The sequence below is a fragment of the Pestalotiopsis fici genome, assembly GCF_000516985.1.
Source record: "Pestalotiopsis fici W106-1 unplaced genomic scaffold PFICI_Scf_9, whole genome shotgun sequence".
Taxonomy (NCBI): domain Eukaryota; kingdom Fungi; phylum Ascomycota; class Sordariomycetes; order Amphisphaeriales; family Sporocadaceae; genus Pestalotiopsis; species Pestalotiopsis fici.
The window spans coordinates 697,628-718,129 of NW_006917099.1; the positions used below are offsets into that span (position 1 = coordinate 697,628).

The 20,502-nt window shown below is 51.5% G+C and overlaps 6 protein-coding genes across 6 annotated transcripts in view; 1 reads left to right on the plus strand and 5 right to left on the minus strand.

Moving 5' to 3' along the window:
* The window catches only part of PFICI_11640 (uncharacterized protein), a gene marked incomplete at both ends in the record, with an annotated part of 3,940 nt that extends 2,260 nt beyond the window's left edge, over positions 1–1,680 (minus strand). Inside the window, one exon of the mRNA XM_007840221.1 lies at positions 63–1,680. Within this exon, the coding sequence (XP_007838412.1) occupies positions 63–1,680 (1,618 nt within the window). The remainder of the gene's footprint in view (positions 1–62) is intronic.
* Positions 1,681–6,172: 4,492 nt separating this feature from the next.
* PFICI_11641 (uncharacterized protein) lies at positions 6,173–7,652 on the minus strand (the record flags this gene model as incomplete). Its single annotated transcript, XM_007840222.1, has 4 exons — positions 6,173–6,577; positions 6,651–6,759; positions 6,820–7,293; positions 7,351–7,652. 4 exons carry the CDS (start codon positions 7,650–7,652, stop codon positions 6,173–6,175), a joined length of 1,290 nt encoding a protein of 429 aa, XP_007838413.1.
* An 898-nt stretch (positions 7,653–8,550) lies between these two features.
* PFICI_11642 (uncharacterized protein) lies at positions 8,551–9,399 on the minus strand (the record flags this gene model as incomplete). Its single annotated transcript, XM_007840223.1, has 1 exon — positions 8,551–9,399. The coding sequence occupies one exon, from the start codon at positions 9,397–9,399 to the stop codon at positions 8,551–8,553; it is 849 nt and encodes a 282-aa protein (XP_007838414.1).
* Positions 9,400–10,555: 1,156 nt separating this feature from the next.
* On the plus strand, positions 10,556–11,563 carry PFICI_11643 (Nuclease PA3; the record flags this gene model as incomplete). Its single annotated transcript, XM_007840224.1, has 1 exon — positions 10,556–11,563. One exon carries the CDS (start codon positions 10,556–10,558, stop codon positions 11,561–11,563), a length of 1,008 nt encoding a protein of 335 aa, XP_007838415.1.
* Positions 11,564–12,163: 600 nt separating this feature from the next.
* PFICI_11644 (uncharacterized protein) lies at positions 12,164–13,742 on the minus strand (the record flags this gene model as incomplete). Its single annotated transcript, XM_007840225.1, has 2 exons — positions 12,164–13,636; positions 13,677–13,742. The coding sequence occupies 2 exons, from the start codon at positions 13,740–13,742 to the stop codon at positions 12,164–12,166; spliced, it is 1,539 nt and encodes a 512-aa protein (XP_007838416.1).
* Positions 13,743–16,291: 2,549 nt separating this feature from the next.
* On the minus strand, positions 16,292–19,105 carry PFICI_11645 (uncharacterized protein; the record flags this gene model as incomplete). The annotated part of the gene is made up of 1 exon (XM_007840226.1): positions 16,292–19,105. One exon carries the CDS (start codon positions 19,103–19,105, stop codon positions 16,292–16,294), a length of 2,814 nt encoding a protein of 937 aa, XP_007838417.1.
* Between the last annotated feature and the right edge of the window lie 1,397 nt (positions 19,106–20,502).

Sequence of the window (20,502 nt, forward strand, 5' to 3'; positions counted from 1 at the left end):
AGCAGAGTAGCTTGAAGCGTGAGATTCCTCAGCATGACCGGTTTCAGCAGGGGCGGCGTTACTTGAGGCGTGAGACTCCTCAGCATGACCGGTCTCGGCGGGGGCGGCGTTGCTTGAGGCATGGGACTCCTCAGCATGGCCAGTCTCAGCAGGGGCGGCGTTGCTTGAGGCATGGGACTCCTCAGCATGGCCGGACTCAGCGGGGGCGGCTTGAGCCGAACCCTGTGACTGTGCCGGGGCCTCGTTGCTCTTTGCCTCACCGCCTTCCCCACTACCACCAGCGAGGATGGCAGATGAAGTAGTGGCACCATAGCTGGCCTGGTCAGCTCCCAGGCTTCCTGCTCCTCCAGCAATGTAGCCAGCCGAAGAGGAGGCAGGGGTGACTGATGCACTGAGAGACGAGTAGATTGAAGCAGCGGCAGCAGAGTAGCTTGATATAGAAGCAGAGTTGTATGACTGAGATGCACTGTTTGACGGGGAGGCTGCGCTATAGCTCGACTGAGAGGCCGAGTTCGATGAATAAGCTGAGGCAGATTGCGAAGCAGCGGCAGAGGCCGACGAATCACTTGCTGAGCTTGCGCTATACAGCGATGAGTAGCTAGACTGAGCGGCCGAAGCGTAGCTCGAAGCAGAAGCAGAGCTGTACGAAGACTGAGAAGCAGAGCTGGAGGCTTGAGAAGCGCTGTAGCTCGAAGAGCTTGATGGCGAGGCAGACGATGCGCTGTAGCTCGAGGAAGAGTAGCTCGAAGAGGAGCTCGATGGCGATGCGGATGATGCGCTGTAGCTTGAGGAAGAGTAGCTCGAAGAGGAGCTCGATGGCGAAGCAGACGATGCACTGTAGCTGGAGGAGCTTGAGTAGCTCGGAGAGGAACTTGAGTAGCCTGATGAGGAGCTTGAGTAGCTCGAAGAGGAGCTCGATGGCGAGGCAGACGATGCACTGTAGCTCGAGGAGCTCGAAGAGGAGCTTGATGGCGAGGCAGAGCTATATGAGGCACTGGCGGTGCTGGTGACCGTCACGGTTGCACTAGGGACGCCTCCTGCGTAAAGGGAAGAGTAGCTTGACTGAGCGGCAGCGGCATATGTCGAGTAGTCGCTTGCACTGCTTCCACCATAGAGGGAAGAGTAGCTTGATTGTGCTGCGGCAGCATATGTGGACCAGTCACTCGGCGCACTGCCTCCATAGAGAGACGAGTAGCTGGACCGAGCAGCGGAAGCGTATGACTGCCAGTCACTTGGAGCGCTTCCACTGTAAAGGGAGGAGTAGCTGGATTGAGCGGCAGAGGCATACGATTGCCAGTCACTCGGAGCACTTCCACTGTAGAGGGAGGAGTAGCTGGATTGAGCGGCAGAGGCATATGATTGCCAGTCGCTCGGAGCACCACTGGGACCTCCCTGGCCGTTCTGGCCACCAGGGCCCCAGTCTCCGTGGCCGTGGCCGTGTCCGAAGCCTCCCTCTTCGCCACCGCCAGGGCCGTGGCCTCCGTGGTCGCCGCCTTGTCCGGGACCCCAGTTACCAGGGCCAACTTGGCCATTGTCATAGGCCGACTGGGCGGCAGCAGCGTAGCTTGACTGTTCAGCTCCCGGACCTCCCTGGTTTCCACCTTGATTTCCTCCCCAGCCCCCGTGGGGTGTTGCCAGAGCAGTGCCGGCGAGGGCAAGAAGGGATGCAGTTGCCTTCATGTTGTCCGCTACTTGAGCTGCCCAACAATAGCGTCGTAAGAACTGTTGATGGATAAGACTTTGGGAGTAACCTTGGCGTACGTTTTACTCGTGGACGAGTGCCGCAGAGATCACCAGAAAGCTGGGAGCCTGGGACTGCGTATCGTAGAGCGGTTGAGACGGCAAGAAGTAATCATGAAGGGAAACAGGGCAATGGACAGCCTTTTTATCTTTACCCGGGGTGCATATCGGACCTAGACTATAGGACGGTTGCCCAACGGGCAAAGGAGCAATAGCATCATGATGTCCCGTCCTCATGGCCCAACCACCACTGGCCAGTTCCTCCATGGCGACTGCAGCAGGCTGCGCGAACTGAGTTATTCAGGTGGATGCCATGCAACATGCAAAACGCTAAATTCTCCGATCAATAGAGCAGGGACTGGCCAGTCTTGATACGAGAAGGGCGCCCGGTAAAGACAGAGCAAGAGCAGCTAAAATTGGAAGTATCTCAATGGCTCCAGAGCATGAGATGGTTTGAGGTTGCTGATGCTGGCGGTCCGAATGCGCCAAGTTGGAAATCAAAAAGGTACATGGCGTGCATGGACTGCTCAAGCCAGATCGTCGCCCAGGGGACTCGCCTGGTGCATTCGAGGACGACTTGCGCAGCATATGCCCTATATCGTGGAAGCATGGATGGTTGAAGACAACAAGGTTTGAGCTCGCACGGAATAGCCAAGCCAAGCCGATCGTAGATGCCGTTTCCATGCAGGATACAACCAAATAACTGGGTTGCAGTAACTTAAGAAGAGGCTGGCAGCAAGGAAACGCACAAAGTAGCCCCCAAGGTCGACCCATGCGCACGCCGAAGATGTCTGAGGCTGGAAAGGTTTTCGGCTGGCATTGGCCACGATGATGCACATCCAGCATGCTGGGCCATGGACATAGTATCGTTGCAGCGTGCGAAGGTATGGCCATGTTCTTCGCGCAGTGTGCCCAGTCTGACAAAATGCAGCCATAGCTTCTGAGCAAGTCTCTACACGTATCCCTGACCCACGAGCCGCACACGGGGTCAAGCAAGACGAATTTCGGCCATGGTGATATTTGCTATTTGCAGCCCTCGATGTGGAGACGGGAGCAACTTGAAGAGGGTATTCGGTGACACTGCCGACAGCAGGTGAGCATGTTTAGTAACAGGACAACGGCGCCTACCTTGAGTGTTTCAATCAGTGTGCTAGAGAGTACACTGCACTGTTGCTTGTTGGGGGGGTGTGAGACCATGAGGTGGAAGTACGACAGACAATGGGAAGGGCTTGAATGCAGGAGTGTGTGTACCTCGCAAGCAAAGCTTAACCAGAGGCAGAAGGCAAAGGCAGAAGGCAGAGGAGTAGAGACAGTCAGTAACCTCGTGTGGCAGACAGCCAACACTTGTTAGCATGCGAAGTATGCAACCTAAAACGGGAGGCCGATCTGCGACATGCACATCGAGCATCTGGTCAGAAGCATCACAGAAGGAACGGAGCATTGACAAAGATTAACACCCTCCGGGCTTGAACTCTAGAGACGGTGGGTGAGGTGGGATTCGCCCCGATCTCGACTTGTCCGAGTTTCTGCGAGTGTCTGTGTCCAATGCGTATAGGCAGAAGTAAGTTACCGCGATCTTGAGCTTCTATCCCTTGTTGATTGTCCATGACAACGAGTCGTGATGTATGTGAGGTTAGCATGAGATAGATGGTTTTCCCCTTTGCCCCCAGAGGATAATTCCCACGGTGGGGTTGGGGGAGGGCAATTGGCTTTACGATTCTCCAAACAGGCCGCCAGCACTGAGGCTTGCCGAGGGGGGGTTAGGGGATATGCTGGGCTCTAGGTCGAAGCCTCTGCCTCTAGTAGGCCCAGCTTAGGGAGGGGGTTGCCTAAGGCACTGCAGGTACCATGCCTACATATCCTCCGTGTACAGGTAGTACCTATCTGAAGCAATTATCAAAGCAGCCTTGAAAGTAATTAGATGGAAAACCATCCAGCTATTCTGAATTTTCAGCATTTCTTTTCTAGTCATTTGCTAATGACTCTCTATACATACAAGACAAGTCACAAGAGAGTCCGTCTCACAAGGCTGCAGGTGTGGTGATGTTTTTGGATGCGACCAGGTCTGACTGACCCTGGTTCTGTAAGTGTCTTGTGTGCGTTGTTTGAAATGGCCCGCGCGGATTCAACTTCATCATTCGATTGTACCAAAGATGTGTGGGTAAGGCTCTCGATACATTCACCAACTATCTGCCAAGCAGCGCCTACCGACTGCAAGTGTCAGTTCAGTGCCAATGCAAATTGTCGGCGTCTGACGTCCAGTTGAATGACGCGACGCGATGCAACGCGACCAGAGCTTTTTACCAAAATCTTTAATGTGAACGCGGGGGACATGGGGTCATAGTACATAGGAGTTAGTGGTGGCGGGGTGTATTCTCTACTATGTATTTTGTGAATAGCTGTATCCCGCGACAAATTACGGGGGCCGGGCGGGGTTCAACGCCTTTCTCTTGAGGCTTCCCTACACCTGAAGACCTCTACAATGGGCGTCTTCCTTTTCACCTCCAGGACACACCCCAGAAGCGTTGCTCTCGATTCGGGTCGTGTTTGTGGTGGGCGACGAGGTTTGAGGGAGGGTGTGAGCTCAAGAAGGTCACCAGATTAGGCTTTGCGGGTTCATTCTGTTACAGCACCTTATTGACTTAGCCCAACATGTCGCAATAGTCAGCTTTCAGCACGAAAACGTCGCCGACTATGTAATACATGACTATGGCAAGTTGATTGAGAAACCTCGGGTCTTTTTCTTCACTACGAGCAAATCCATCAAGATCCAGTGATGCTTATGATTTACAGTAAGAGACCACAAAACATGAAGTAAATTATATGCTAGATCTTTGGGTCGCGTCTATCCTAAATTATGCTGGGCCCAGATCTGCAGAGAGACCTTTTTTCCCCTTCTTTTTTTCTTTTCTAAATTCATTTGTACCTACATAGTGTGGGTAGGTATGTATGTAGGTAGTAGCTAAGTATAAGTATTGATAGACAAGCATAAAGCTTCTCCAGAGAGGGTATTTGATGCACAAATCGCGTCATCATTATTTATTCATTGCGAGATAAATCACTCAATAGCTGGCAAATCGGTCACCCATTTATTTTGACAGAAAAATGAAGGAGGAAGGAGAAGGAGAAGACGAAGCAGAGGGTTAGAAGATTGAGTTTACATCCATTTTGTTGAGGAATAAATCTATGGCCTTGCCAGTAAGAGATCTATCTACCTTGGCCATTTGCCAACTTTTGTAGAGGCACGGAACGATGGGATGGTCCCCAATCGCCAGTAATTCGTTCACGGGGAAAGAAGAAGCCTTGCCACTTCCATTCATCCCGTCTATATTCTTCAAGATGCACTAGGATGTCAATTCTTCATCATCCACACGATGGTGAAGCCAAGAACTGGTCTAGTTATTGATATCAATTTACACAATGATACAGCACATGTGAGATAGAATCTGGGCATGTTGAATAGTAATTAGTAATTAGTATTGAAAACGACTACTTCCGTGGTGGCATGAGGCAAGCACTTTTGTCACATACTCAGACGCCCAAAAAGCATCGCCAAATTGATGATTCTTGCAATTCACAAGTCTGTGGTTCAAGGACAGCTGGCTGCACGACATTCTGAGTTGAGCTAGTAACCTCCAAAAGCTTAACTCGCACACATACAGGTGGGTAGGTGGCAATGGCATTCCCGGAAGCGCGTTCATTCAAGTTGAGAGGAGCAGGCACGCTGTGGCATGTTTTGTGGCCCGTCCTCGTTGCAATTCTCGTCGTCTTGGTTGTATGGGCCGTCCCGTTCTTGCATTTCTGCGAGGCATTGCGCCGTCAGCTATACACCTCAGAATCGGCACCCCAGAATGGTCTCTTGAGCTCCATGCTAACTAGGCTTATAGTCTGGGCTTCAAACAAGGTAATCCTCAAGGAAAACTCCGTGCGTATAGTATCCTTGGCTTAGTACGTGAAATACCGAAAGGTACTGGCAGATGTCGCCTTGTGTGGCGCTTCCAGAGTTTCTGAGACACCTTTACCCCGTCGAACGTTCCTCGCCCAGCCACCGAACGTTGTCAAATGAACTCTACCTACTGCTGCTGTACCTTTGTCATTGGGTATGGCCGAATTCTGCAGCAATCTACCTAATTTATCATCCCCAGAACCAAACAGTACGAAAATCACTCAGTCCGGGGAATGCGCAGATCGTCTCATCATGAACGCCTAATCTGGGCGAAAACAAAGCAGGTGTTTTGAGGGAAACGTCCCGGTTCCTGGATTGCAAAACAACTCGATAGCTTCTGCCAAGACCCTCGAGTAACTAAGAATAACTGCTCTGGTCCAAGATACAACCAACAAAAGGACCTTGTTCAAGACAAAAAACCACGCGTCTCAACTCAACACATCTCGGTCCCTCCCGTACTCCCCCGGTTGGAGTGAGAAACAAAAGCTAAGTGTACCATGTAGGCTCAGGGACCTCGTTTAGGAGCTGATACCTGCCCAACTCGCGGTTCTTGTATGAGACGGGATCGTGTAACGTATGCGTGCGCACGTCGCGCCAGTACCGGTCGAGCCCGACCCGGGTGGCCGTAGCCTTGGAGCCCGTCACCTCAAAGATGCCCGCCGTGACGCGCAGCGACGTGTCCGTGGTCACCACCTTGGCGCTGGCCACCCACTCGGCCAGCTCGCCGCGCGCGCGCGCCGTCAGCCCCTCGCGTTTCGTCGCGTGCTGGGCATAGACGGCGTCAACCTCCTGTCCGGCCCTATCCGCCAGCGCCTCTGCGGCCCGCAGGTGGGCCAAGAAGTTTCCATAGGTCGAAAGCACATAGAACTCGTCCGTGGCTTGTTCTTTGTTCTAAAATGGTGGGCCGTAAGGTTAGAGTAAGAAATGGAAAGACAAAGCATACATGGTCCGGGTCCCCACTTACATCACCTCCGTAGGGCCAAGCCCGTGTATTCGTCGTGGTATACTTTGAGCCATACTCTAAAGCGCCGAGGGCAATGCCTAGGTAGAAATTGGCAAAAACCAGTTGAATGCTAATACGATATTAGATACGGATTTCCATAGACCTATATCCTCATCAACGTAGGACTCACCCTGGCAATAAAAGACTTGCAAATGGAACGGCCAGCACCGACGGGTCCGGCGTCTTGGTCTTTGAATCCCATCCTAAAGCGTCGGACCACTCTGCCTTGACACCCTGAATGGTAACACCTCCGGACTCTGTCAAGCGAAGTCCAACATTGTCCCAGTTATGCTTGAACGTGATGCCCGGTTGCTGAGTAGGCACGAAGACAAAGATGTGGTCCTTTACGCCGTCGAGCACACCCTCCAGGACGGTCAGGTCAGATACCACGCCACCAGTGTTGAAATGCTTGGCTCCGTTGAACACAAGCTGATCACCATCGACGGTAATCTTGAGGTCTGCATCTCGCGGGTTCACCGCTCCACCAATGAAATAGTTGTTGCTAATGACGAGCTTCTGGATGCGATCTGCCTGCTCGGCAGTTCCTATCACACTGGCAGTGGTGGACCACAGCAGATGGTATCCTAGCAACATTCCAATAGAGCTACGTGAAACCATGTCAGCATTGTGCAAATTGCATTTCTTTGTTTCCTCGGCTTACCCGTCGGCTTTTGCAACTTCACGAATGGCCCGATAAGCTACACTCCACGGCTGTCCTCCTCCGCCGTACTTGGTCCATCCTAGGATCTTGAGCAAACCAGAATGCTTGAGCAGTTGTACTTCAGCTCTGGGTGACTTGTTTTCCCTCTCACGCACAGCGGCGTCTTGCTCGAGTACAGCCGCGACGTCTCTGGCACGCTGAATCCAGCCTGCTTCGTCTCCAGGCAGATTGGCCCATTTGGTCGCATACTCGTTATACACTGCTGGATCAGTGCTCGGTACTGCCTTGTTAGAGTCCGACATGTTTGGGTTCTCAGAATGATCCTGTGATGAATGACGGTCGCGACAAGGAGAATTTAGGCCAGGAGGTTTTCAAGATAGTTCAAAGGAGTGATAGGATGGTTGGAAGCAAGTTTGTGGCCAAGATGGGCAATTTCAAGGGTTCAAATATCATTGCCAGAGACTTCCGATATCGATATCCTGCACACCTCTCTCAAATGTCCGTTCCTGATCACACCATTACGGCCGTCCGGATTGCGCATTCAAGTTGCGGGATGTCGTCCTTGCAGCTCCGCTCTGCAACCATCACTGGCGCGATGAAGTTTAGGGCGAACTCGCTGGGAGACAATCTCGCAAGCCTAGGGATCCAATAGTCCCAATCTTGTTCCCAATTGAACAGTTCCGAGTATCTGAATATCATGCAGGGAACAGACATTGCCTTGACTGCTCGCTTGAAGTGCTATCAACGGTCGGTCTGATTGGTCGATTGCCCTGCTATATGTGCTGGAGAGGCGGGGTCAGTGGCTACTATAGAATGCACGCCAGCGACGCCAAGAATGGCATCATTCTCTAGCAGTTTCGTGACCATTGCTGATCACCACTGAAGCTTCAATTCCGCGAGACCCGGAATCGTGGAGGTCGTGATTGCAATTTCATGAGCGAAACATGTGGGTGTGCATGTATTCGTACACGGTAAAGTCGACGGCCTCTCACGACAACTGGTTACAAAGTTGCCATTAATGTCTACATGCCCCATCCTTGTTTGATGTGGCGTGGAGAAATCTCGCAACAACTATCTACTTTTCGCCCATGACCCAGTCTTACATTATAATTTCGAATGTGCAACATGACGACAGAAATAGGTGCCGATCTTCTTGGTTGAGCTTCAACGTATTGGATCAATAGCCCACGCTCTGAGTTCTCACTCAACGGCCTTGCGGACAATGGCGATTTGAGCAATGGCCTCTAGCGTAATACTGCCATCTTCAGCAATGTTGAAACCGGTCTTTTCCCGCAACAGCTCTTTATACTTGGCGACCGCCTCGTCCCATTTCTCCTCATCCTCTTTCTCCCACCCACCTACCGGCTTGCCAATAGCACTCCAGATGGCGACGGCGAATTGATCAAGGTCCTTGACCGGTAGGAACGCCGATTTTTCATACAGCTCGACGTCTTCGTGTCGGAAGCCTCCCTGGACGAGCAAGCTCCTGAGGTAGTCCCGGTCCTTGTGTTCCGGCTTGGGTTCGACGGCGAGCTGCGCGTTGGGTCCCCATAGTGCCCGGCGCGTGGCCATGGCGCTTTCACCCTGGGGGACCTGCAGCCAAAAGGCCGTGACGGCGGTGCCGCCCGGCTTGAGGGTACGGTACATTTCCCAGGCTGCCGCGACAGGGTCCTCAATGATGGGCAAGCCAAAGGACAGGAAGACGTGGGAGAAGGTGTGATCCGGGAACGCCACCTTTTGTGCGTCCATGACCACGGCCTGTGATGGCCAACCTTTGCCCGATGCAATCTGGTTGTATATGCCAACCATGCCCGGCGACACGTCAGAGGCTTGAATCTTGATGCCCTCGGGCGGCGCGTTAGCAAGAATGCTTTGCGTTACTGGGCCCAGGCCACAGGCTACATCGTGAATAAACGAGCCCGAAGGGAAAGTCGGAATGAGCTTCATCTCGTACTGAGCGATCTTTAGGGTCTCGTCGCCACCAATAATCTCAAATAGTTCGCTGCCAAAGGCCATGGCCTGCTTGGGAACAAAACCGGAGGGATCCATCTTCGCACGTGGCAAGATAGAATCAAAGGAAAAAGGCAATGAAGACCCAAGATTCTATCGTGCAAAAGAGAATCAGGCGACATGATTTGGGCTTCTCGAAGGCTGGTCATTTAGCCCATTGTCAGATTATAGTCACGCAAAGCACGTGTTGAGACCATTGATGTTGGATCAGCTAACGACAACGGCGTTAAATATGCGCGAGCCGAGTATCCAATTAAAGTCGGTAAAATTGATATTTGAATTCAAACTCTGAATCAGTGCGACTTGTCGCTAATTGTCGCAAAAGTAAGCACTTGTTTGGCTCATGGATGAGCTGCATCGTTAAGACGACATGATGATATATTACAATGTGTAGGTGAAAACGGACAAAATATGGAGAAACGGGACTAGACTAGGTAGTAAACAGAGCGCGCATAAGCTTAAAGCACAAGCTTAATTTACGTGCTGTCATCCTAAAACGCAAGTTGACTTGTAGAGATGTCGTTCCTTTTACCAACACTATTATCTTTCAACAGGAGAATCGCAAATGCGCATCCCGCTCACAATGCTGAATACGTCTTTTTTCTTTTTCTTTTCGCCCACACATTGATATTCATCAATAGCACTCGCTGATTTATTCACGCCGAGATTGCATGTAAAACCGAGCCCATCCTCGGGCTTTGGGCTACTGGCTGATCTTCTTGATACCCTGATATCAACCCAAATATTGTCTTGCCCTTCGTATCCCGCCGGACGTACTGGACAAATATAAAGTCTGTGTTGTCTATCATAAGCAAACGTGGGATCTCTTGATACCTGCGATTGGAGGGTCCCGGCATCGGTGCGCCCACATGGGTTAATGAAGGCCCCAGAACGATGCCATCCTCCTTCCTAAAAGGGCATGAGACAGCCCGCCGGATGCAACACCAGATCCTCGGATTGCCAGGTGAGAGTACGCAATTCATCTCCTATTGCCGTTCCATACCACGAAAGATATCATGCAAATAGTTAGAGCATGTCTGCGTTATCTGCGTACTACGATGCACTCCACATTGGCAAAGGCTTATATATAGATGCCAAGCCGGCAGCTTAGATCGCTTGCAGATTGCCTGTCCAGAGCCGCAAGCGCATCCAGAAGTAGTGGTATATACATACATACTATTCAGAGAGAGAGAAAATGCTTTCAATCAAGACTTTGGCATTGGCCTCGGCCACCCTTCCGGCGGCTCGCGCTTGGGGCACGCTCGGCCACGCCACCGTCGCCTACATTGCGCAAAACTACGTCGACGACACGGTGGCGTCGTGGGCGCAGGGCCTGCTGGGCGACACGTCGGACTCGTACCTGGCCAACATTGCCTCGTGGGCCGACGAGTACCGGGCCACGACGGCGGGCAAGTGGTCGGCGCCCTTCCACTTCATCGACGCCGAGGACAGCCCGCCGACGGACTGCAACGTCGACTATGACCGCGACTGCGGCTCCACGGGCTGCTCCGTCTCGGCCATTGCAAACTACACGCAGCGCGTCGGCGACGGCCGCCTGAGCGACGCCAACACGGCCGAGGCGCTCAAGTTCCTGGTCCACCTCCTCGGCGACGTCACGCAGCCGCTGCACGACGAGGCCCTCGACGTGGGCGGCAACACCATCACCGTCACCTTTGACGGCTACGACGACGACAACTTGCACTCAGACTGGGACACGTACATTCCCGAGAAGCTGGTTGGCGGCTCGGCCCTGACCGACGCCCAGACCTGGGCCAACGAGCTGATCAAGGAGATTGACTCGGGCAGCTACAAGAGCCAGGCCGCCAGCTGGATCGCCGGCGACGACCCCGACGCAGCCGTCGACTCGGCCATGACCTGGGCAACCGACGCCAACGCCTTTGTCTGCACCGTGGTCATGCCCGACGGTGTCGCCGCTCTGCAGGAGGGTGATCTGTACCCGACCTACTACAATAGCGTCACGCCCACTATTGAGCTCCAGATTGCCAAGGGCGGCTATCGACTAGCCAACTGGCTCAACTTGCTCTACTCTGCAAAGGTCGCCAAGGTCAAGCGAGACGGTGTCATGGTGTCCAAGAAGGATGTTGATCTGTCGGGACGCGAGTTCCTTCCTCCTCCGAGACCATTGAGCGAGGCCAAGAAGAAGAGAACTGCATTTGGTTATCAGTGCAATCACCAACACTAGGCCAGGTCAATCTATGTAGACTGGCATTGTTCTCGAGTTATGGGGTGCTCTGAGACTAGGCTAGTCGTCGGAAGTATTATTCGTCCGCACCAAGAGCAGATGAATTGCAGTTTTATGAGCCGATTTCCCTGAATTTGAGTCTCGCTACTGACCGTGGCTATTGGAACTTTGTGTGACACGTCCATGCTCACAGACATTTGATTTGCGCGTGATTACATACTGCTCTGAACTAGTCAGAAATTCAGAGACTATCATGAGAATAAGGAAATGCTGAAATAAGCCAGCAGCGGTTCGGTCTTGTGTATTGTAAATGAAATGGTCGAGAATTAGTATCGTAACCCGGTAGACAAGGTACCGAAATGTGTTCTTATCTTTCCGCAACGCAGATAGGCAGGTAAGAAATGAGTACAGCTTAGGGCCAGAAAATTCATCAATTGCAAAACATTGTCAGAAACTCCTCGTTGAGGTACATATAAACTTGAACCAGCAGGTCAACTCCATGCCGAATATGAAATCGTCGCCCAAATAGGCTCTTGTGTAAAACGCCGTCATCCTGCAATGCTTCCCTATGACTCCGAAACTTTGTTCTATAGCCATGAACTAAAACGAAAAGCTAGCGCCTCTGCTCGAAATCACGAATTTGCATCCCAACTGGGCATCCTCCTCATGGTCATTTAGCTGGTTCTCAATGGTTTCCCCCGCTGGTGAGTCGGGTTGAAAGTTTTCCTTGACATGAATTATCACCACCGTGAGACCAGCCAGAGGTTGAGACGATTGTGGCTTTTGAGGTAAAGTAATAGACGCTGTTGGATCTAGGTCTTTGAGTGTTAATTCGGCAGTGGGGGTTGCAAGATGTGGCGTCATTGGCGGGGAGTCAGTATCCGAGTCTGGCATTAAGGGTTTGACCTTTGTAGATTTGGGCGACACGGGCTGTTCGTCTGGAATGGATCTAGCTGTTGGATGCGCGCGGCGCGCAGCGTCCCCCTGCTCTCGTTTTCGTTTCTTAGTCGTCTCGAGTTTAATCGGCATCCGGCGGGCAGCCTCGACTTCGCTTGCCAAGGTCTCCAGTTCTTCAATGATGAATCGCGGAGCTTGGTGGCCAAATAGACGATCGTTGGTTTGGCTATCAGTATAGCTGCACTCAATAAAGATGGCAGTGAGATGACCACTGGCTATTCGCGGTGCCGCTTCCCGCCAGACGGCCAAGTTGCGCGGTGACAACGAGATACTGTCGGGTTCGACATCACCAAATATGAGTACCTCTTTTCCGCTGGTACCGTGTCTGATGAAAAAGGCGGTTGAGTCGTAGACACATATCGATTCTTGTTCCTGGCTGACTCCGCCGGATGACCGGGCTATGCTCGCGTGCCTAAATAAGCTGCTTGGACCCGAGGCAGCGCCACTCCCGGGAGCGCCCCTTGGCAACATGGTCGAGAGGTCTGCACTACCGATTCGGGAAGACGAAGCCGAGCCTCGATGTTGGTGTCTTTCCATACAGTGGCCATGGCTGACGCCAAAAGCCTTCACCGAGAGCCCTTCTGAGATCTCTATGTAGCCCTTGCCTGCGCCTTCTCCTAGAGCCGGGCTGCCACCTTCAACAAGACGCATATAGGTGACAAGGCCTGCGCCGTTATTTTCATCGGACAGGTTCGGCCAGATAATATTGTTGAAGATGTGCGTCTTGAATGCTGAGATGGTCGAAGGAAGGCCTGCCAGCCGTTTCGGCCGGTTCCCCTGCAGACCAGCAGTATTGATGATGAAGCCGCACGTATGATCAATGTGTGGGTGCGTAATCAAATAAGTATCAACGAGCTGCTTTGTGATTTCAGCCGCGTTAGTTTTCGCACACTTTGATGTGATTTCCAGGCCAGCGAAAGGGCCAGAGTCGAGTTTATGCGGGAGTGGCACATCCACGCCCAAGCCTTGTGGTTGCGTTTTCTCGAGGACCTCAGCGATGCCAGACAAGTGGGTGCCGGCATCGACGGCTACCATGGAACTTCGACCCCATCCAGAATTTGTCGAGCGCACGAGAAGGCCAGTGACATTGTTCTCCAGGGGGCCGCCAGAGGAGCCCTATAAAATCGGCATGTCAGTATATATGCATAGAGCACACACGAAGCGAGGTAGCAAGTATAGAAGATTCGGCCAGTATCTCCAGAGCAGCATATGTAGTAGGCATTCTGGCTTGGCTGCATCCAGCAGCCGCAAACAGTAAAGAATGTCTGTATGGCTCGGTGCAACGTCCAAAGCATGTGACGTCACTGTATAACTACTCAACAATGACCAGAGAGAGTTGAGTCGCTAGGAAGTCGCCACGAATAAAGCCAGCAGTCCAGCGATATGTCCAATGGAGGTGTCAAGGCTGCTGCCGCCGAGGGTCTCGTAACGGCCTTTGCTGTATGTGAAGCGCGTCATTGAAATGGTGAGGGCGGGATCTCTGTCAAAATTCCCAAACAGGGCCAAGAACGTGGCTGACATTGTGGCAAGCGGACAATGAAACCCGAGAACAAAGCAATCGGCCTGAGCTTTCGCAACCGGGTCGAGTAGCTGTCAAAGGAATATCGCATCGTGTTTCTCTGTGCTGGCAGCTGCATTGCGCATTCTAAATCCCCAGAAGCTAGTGATGCCGGGCCAAGGTGCAAGTGCCGCAGCCAGCACCATAGGCGTGGAGCCCGGGCCCCGTCGAATCGCTGGTGGCCATAAAGTGGGATAGAAGCGGATAAGGGCTCCATAAGTCGACCAGCCGCTGAAGCGAATGAGGTTGAGCACCTGCTTCCATTTATGGCAACTCGAACGCTGAAAAGGCCATGACAACACTCATTCGCTTGATGGCCAGGCAGCTGGAACGGCGACTGATTGGGCTGTGTTGCGACTGCGACTGAAATGAACCGTACGCTTGGCGATGCTCATGGTCGTTGTACCGTTTTGGGGGGGATGGGGACTGATTGATTTGTTGATGCCGTGGCCAGGCTGCGGCCATGTGAAGCGATGCGATTGCCGTGGAATAATGGAATACTGAATCAGGAAAAGCAGCAAGCACTCACCAGAACGATGACCTGCAGGGCGGGTCTTGGACCCTCTTCCGAGTCCTCGTCGACCATTCCTGTCCCAGAGTCCCACGCTGCAGTGGAGAGAGGATGATTTATTGCTTGTGTAGTAGATGACAGCAAAATGAGGAGAAAAAGAAGGGGGTAAAAAAGGGCGTAGAAGATGAAATCTGGAAAAAGAGGCCTTGCCCACCTCTACCGACCACGTTTTCGAGGCGTTGATGCAACTTGCCGCAAGCAAACTCCCATGGGATTTGATTGCGAATCTGGGATCTGACAACTGCGCGCGTCTTGTCACTCACAGTAGGCCTGGGACACGTGACGTCTGGACGAGCGTTGGCTGCTGGCTGCTGGCGACAAGGTCTCCGGATTTCAAGTCGGGGGGCCCTTTTTGCTTGCCTGTCATTGGGGGGGAATGTATCGCTCGCCCTGTCGCCGCCCTGTTCAAATGGTTTCAGATTCCTCGTTGCCGATTTTTAATCGTCTTTTCTGGAATGTCGAAGATGCTGTGGTTTTCTTTTTTATCTTTCTCCGCGCCCACAGCCAGGCCCCTCCCCGCGGTTCATCAAGGAAGAAAAAGTGTACAAGGAAACCTTTTTTCCCTATTGTCCACAAGCACAAAGTTGTGCCAAAAGCTGCGGGACTGGCGCTACTTATTATCCCAATTTAACTTCATCCAGCACCCAAAGCTGAGCAGATTCGACCCCGGCGACCCAATCCACTGGGCTACGTTAGGTAGGCAGGGTTCAAGTTGTCATCGTCTGGCTCTTTGTGCGCCCAGATTTTACTGTAGTAGTAGTACTATGCATTAAGGTATTCTTGACCTATGTAATCATTACCCAGTCCTCCCGACCATCTTGCAGCCAAGGCAAAGAGGCACAGCGCTAAAAGAAACAGCGCCATCAGTAAGATCAACCCGCCAACCCTGATGAAATGTCTCCAAATCACCCATTCGTAAGATCCCGCCGCCGTCTTCTACATGCAGCGAACCACGGCTCTCGGGACTCTGAAGCTCGCAGAGAAGCTTTACCTAGCGGCGTCTTATCGATCGGCAACGCCGTTCCCCCCACGATCCCCTTCGGGTGATGCGGCCGAGAAGGAATATTGCATGCATTCTTACGCTCACGCTTGCAGCTCTTGATCCCATCCATTTTCCGCCAGTTATTTTCCTCCAAGGTCGTACCTACATATATAATACCCGTTGACTCTGGGGCCTAACGCATCCATCCTCAAGGGTTTCGATGCAGGTGTCAGCCTTTATTGCCTGAAAGAGGCATATTCCAATTGTGCAGCAAATATCTCATTCTTTCAAATTATAGTGATGGCTAACGGCTTGTTGACCCTTTGTCCCTGTTCCAAGGGTGCTCGACAAATCCTATATTGTTTTCGCACAGCTTACACCTAATTATCATGCACAAGATTCACTTCTACTGCAATCACAATCGGCCTGGTTCCCCGAGTAACTGTATTCTAGATTTCTTTAAAGTAAAAAAACAATTTCTCCTGTCTAGGTCATGAGTAGATATGGCGAGGGTATGGCAAGGGAAACTACCTCAAAACACGCTCTCGAAGAAGAAAACATCAACCCACCGAATGTTGGCCTGGTCTTCTGTTTCGACTGAGGTTCATGGAGACTGTTCACTTACCGATGCGGCCGTAAAACACTTGTTGCCGTCACTTCTTATTCGTTCAGGTCCTCGTTGAAGAGATCATCAATATCATCCTCCTCATGGTTACTTTCCTTGTCCGCAAAATAAATCACAGATTTTGTATCTAGGACACCCGAATGGGGAGGTGGTGTTTGCGGTGATGGTTCCGCTGGTTCGTCGAGGCTAGACAGCCCATTGATCTCTTTATCGTGTGTCGTGTTCTCCAAATGTGCAATCTCTTGTAGCTGCTCCTTTGAAGCCGCAACTGATGGCAACTGAACAGTAGCTTCGTCTTGCGGGTTAGTATCGCCGTCCAACGCCGGCTGCGAAAGCGCATCCTCGCTCTTGACATGCGCAAATTCATCGCTTTCTAAGAATGTGACCGGAGTATTCGAAACTGGTGGCATCAGATCTTGGCCAAGATCCCCGGTCATCGCTAGCTGCTCTTCGAACCATTCTGCCGTACAATTGTCATATGTGCCCTCCACATGATCAGTATCTCCAGGACCGGCACTTTGGAAAAGAAGGTGAAGCTGTTCGTCAGAGAGAGCAAGATCTTGCTCCATGTCCATGAGGTCGAAATCACTTGCAGGAAAATTGAAATCTGGATTGAAGTTGGCCAAGCTGTTGTGGAAATCCATGTCGGTCAGAGCGTTTGGACTGATGTTCCTCTCAAGTTCCGACGGAAGCAACGCATCGATGCAACTCTTCTTTCTTGGTGGTTGACTGTCTGCATGCTGAGAAGACCCTTCTTCTTGACCAGGTCGGGTTTCTCCCTCGTCCCACTTACGTTTCAATGACAGAGTTCTGTATTTTGAGTTAAAGTCAACAGGACTTGATCCTCGGTGCATACACAGTACTGGACCAGAACGAGGCATACTCCAAAAACACTCGGGCGACTGTTCCCGGTCTTTCCCGAGCTGAGTGGAATCGCGACGGCACTGGGAGGGTAATAAACTTCGTCGTGGTGATGTCCACTCCGTGTTTCTTCGTTGTCGCTTCTGCGGTCCGTGAGCAGCGAGTGCAACTTGGTCGATAGTGACATCAGAAATATCATGCTCGCGAGCACGCTTAGGTCGTTTTTGGGATAATTCGTTCGGGACCAGCGAGGTTTCGTCGGCTTTTGAATCCGACATGTCAAATTTTTGATGACCTTCAAGAAGTTGCGAAAAGTCTGGGAGAAGCTGGTTACTGGGAACGTTCGAAGGGAAAGAGGTAGGCATTGACGGATGCAGGTCAAACCCGGTTACTTGCGGATCTGAGCTGGGAAAAGTATAGCCTTGTGCAGGATATACATGCTGTGGCCTGGCAAGCAGTGAAGATTCGGGAGTAACAAAGGGTTCGGGCTTGAACCCTCGACGGGGTCGTCCGAGAGCGTCCCGGTCCGAAGGTCCCTGTCGACCCGGTACGAAGCCGCGAGTAAAGTGCTCGGCAGCATATACCCGATGCTGAAGAAACCTGTCATCTCGAAATACAGCGGGTCGCTGCTTGAGCTTCTTGGTTAACCTTTTACCTGAACGAGCCCTACGCTCTGCAGCCACATACTCGATATTGCCCAGATGTTCACCAGCATCAACTGGCTTTTTGCCATCTGCGTTGCCCTTCTTCTTGCGTGACTCGCGCGACGAAGATCCAGACTGGGTGTAGTTATTGAAGTCGGTTTCCACCATCTTCTTTGTAAGGCTGTCGTCAAAGTGGCGCGGCCTTACGGCTTGTTCGCGAGTCAAGAGATGCCGAGACTTGATTCTTTGTTCGTTCAAGTTATAGAGGTAGTGGTCCCACTCAACCTTTCGGGGCCATTCCGACGAGAGCCAATCGCAAGCTGCTTGTATTTTTGTCTCTTGATCTGGACGCGAATGGAATCCGGCAAGGTTCTCTTCCTTTTGGAATATCCTCATATCCAGGCGAATATCAACTGTTTCCATGAGCTTGATAATGTCAAAGTGCTGCTCTAGGCAGAATAGATGCACGTAACCAGCGACATGGTAGGGGTCACGAAACCTACCGTCGGTGTTCATCCGCTCATCAAAAGCTACCCTAGGGCAGCCACCCCTGAAGGTTCTGTTGGGAACAGGACAATCATAGAACCGGCATTTATTGGAATAAGCTGCGCTGGGATATCGACTGTTTGCATGAGCCGGTGTCCAACCTATCCACAGAGTCAGACCAGACCGTGTTTTGCCATGTCGGATTCTCTCCCCGGGCAGTAATTGTCTGTCAACCCAGTGGTTGTGGCCGTGGCGTTTTGGTGGATGGCCATCGAAATAGGCTTGCAATTCTGCCTTTGAAAACGTCACAGTGTACGCGAATTCGCCAAGCTCATTATATCGGAACGTACACTCATCGCGTTTCAGGCTCATCCATCCCCATGGCTTTGGGCTCTTTGCAGGTCTCCCGTAATAATCCTGAGGATTAATCGGGATGTCTGCCGTCTTTGACCTCTCGATATCATCATCCGAATCGTCTTCTAACTGTTCCCTCTTCTTGTATTTTCTCGTTATCTTCGGCAGCTTCCCTCGTACTAACTCAATTTTGCCCTCGCGAGGCACAACGGCTTCAGCGGCAGGAGCGCCATCAACAGCAAAGGTTAGGACATCGCGTCCGAAGGATGGTCGTCGAAGCGAACGTTGCCTTGGTGATGCGGAAAAGGAACGTTGAGGCAGCAATGATTCTGTGGGCAGTCCTGCTGCCAACTGAGTTGGCACACTTGGGAGGTCATGGCCAAATGGTATAGAAGAATCTAGACCGGCTGGAGCCCCAAGAAGACCAGTCTGATCAATGCACAAAGTTCCTGCAGCTAGATCTGTGCCGCCAAAGAAGATTGGATCATGGGCGTGTGTATCCATGATTGGCAATCAAAGCTGAAGCTTTGGACGGCGAACATGAAGCGATTCGGCTGAAGAGAGGTCACGTACACAATGACTCTACACTGCTCGCCAAATACAAACTGCACTATAGTTTAAAGTGCGGTTCCTTTACTATTTAAAAATCACTGGCATATTGTTGTGTTTGGGACAATGAGCAATGGGTATAATTGTCTTCGTTTGTGCCTTTATACACAACTACAAAAAGCATCTAACAATACCCTGTGTCTTTGTGCTTTGTGCAGATCATGCAAGTCACACAAAGGCTTTGTTGAATATAACAAGGTGCAATAATTCATGGTCACTGTCAAAAGATAGCAAAACATCTGTAGTCGTGATGCTCGAGATCGCCACTAGGATGAGGAGGCAAGAGGCAGAGATGTTGCGGCATGACGGGAGTCTTTGCGGTAGAGTCTACATTTGGAAAGACAGAATGGCCAAGAACCAGATTATTTTTAGGACGCTTAAGAAACCATGCCTAAGAGTTGAATTAGCACACAATCCATGACAAGTCAATTTGGTAGACAGAATATGGAATGGTGATTATAATCAGTAGAGCTCAAGTAATTTTCTCGACAGTAGATATTCCGATCAGGTCTGTGATAATTTACAAAGCTTCATCATGTAACAATTGGAGAAATATTGGAGAAAAAGTGGCATACCTTATGGGTTCGGTTGAGTTTGCGAATGTGTATTTCAGAAGCTGGAAACCCCAAAAATTCGACAGAGATGTCAAGTCTGTGGCACGTTTTTCGTGCTCAACTTGGCTTCTGCGGCCGTTGGTTCCGGCGTTTTGCGCATCAGATCCAGGCACTCTCTTTTACCGAGGGCGTCGACATTTTTGCGTTGACGACTGTACTTGACCGCAAGAATCAGAGTACAGTCAAGCTGACATGATTGCAATGCGCCTCATGGCAGACGAAGATGGACAAGCTCCTGCTCAAATGGGTTCTTGTGTGAGTAAAGTTGAGAGGGAAGATCGGATTTTTTTTTTCTCTCGGGCAGATTTTGTGAAGAGCCATGGTCCGTGCGAGATGCCCATTATGTAAAATCACTCTGAGGTCGCGGGTCACTGTCACACCATTGCACAGTCAGGTTCTTAGGTTCAAGGTGGGGTCAACGTCCACCTCCTAACACCATCGTCTTGATCATGGTCGACGAGACATTTCGCAACGGCGTCCAGCGGACTGCGGATTTGCATTCCATAGTACCTGTGTATCATCTTCATACGAGCTAAGAAGCCGTTGCACCTCCCCTCCCGCATAGCGTACACAAAGTGTCTACTCTCAATTCCCTTTGACCTACGTTGCGGCTAATGAAACCATTTCATGCGGCGGGTTAATACTACAACGTATGAATGTCAGGTGTAACAATGCCAG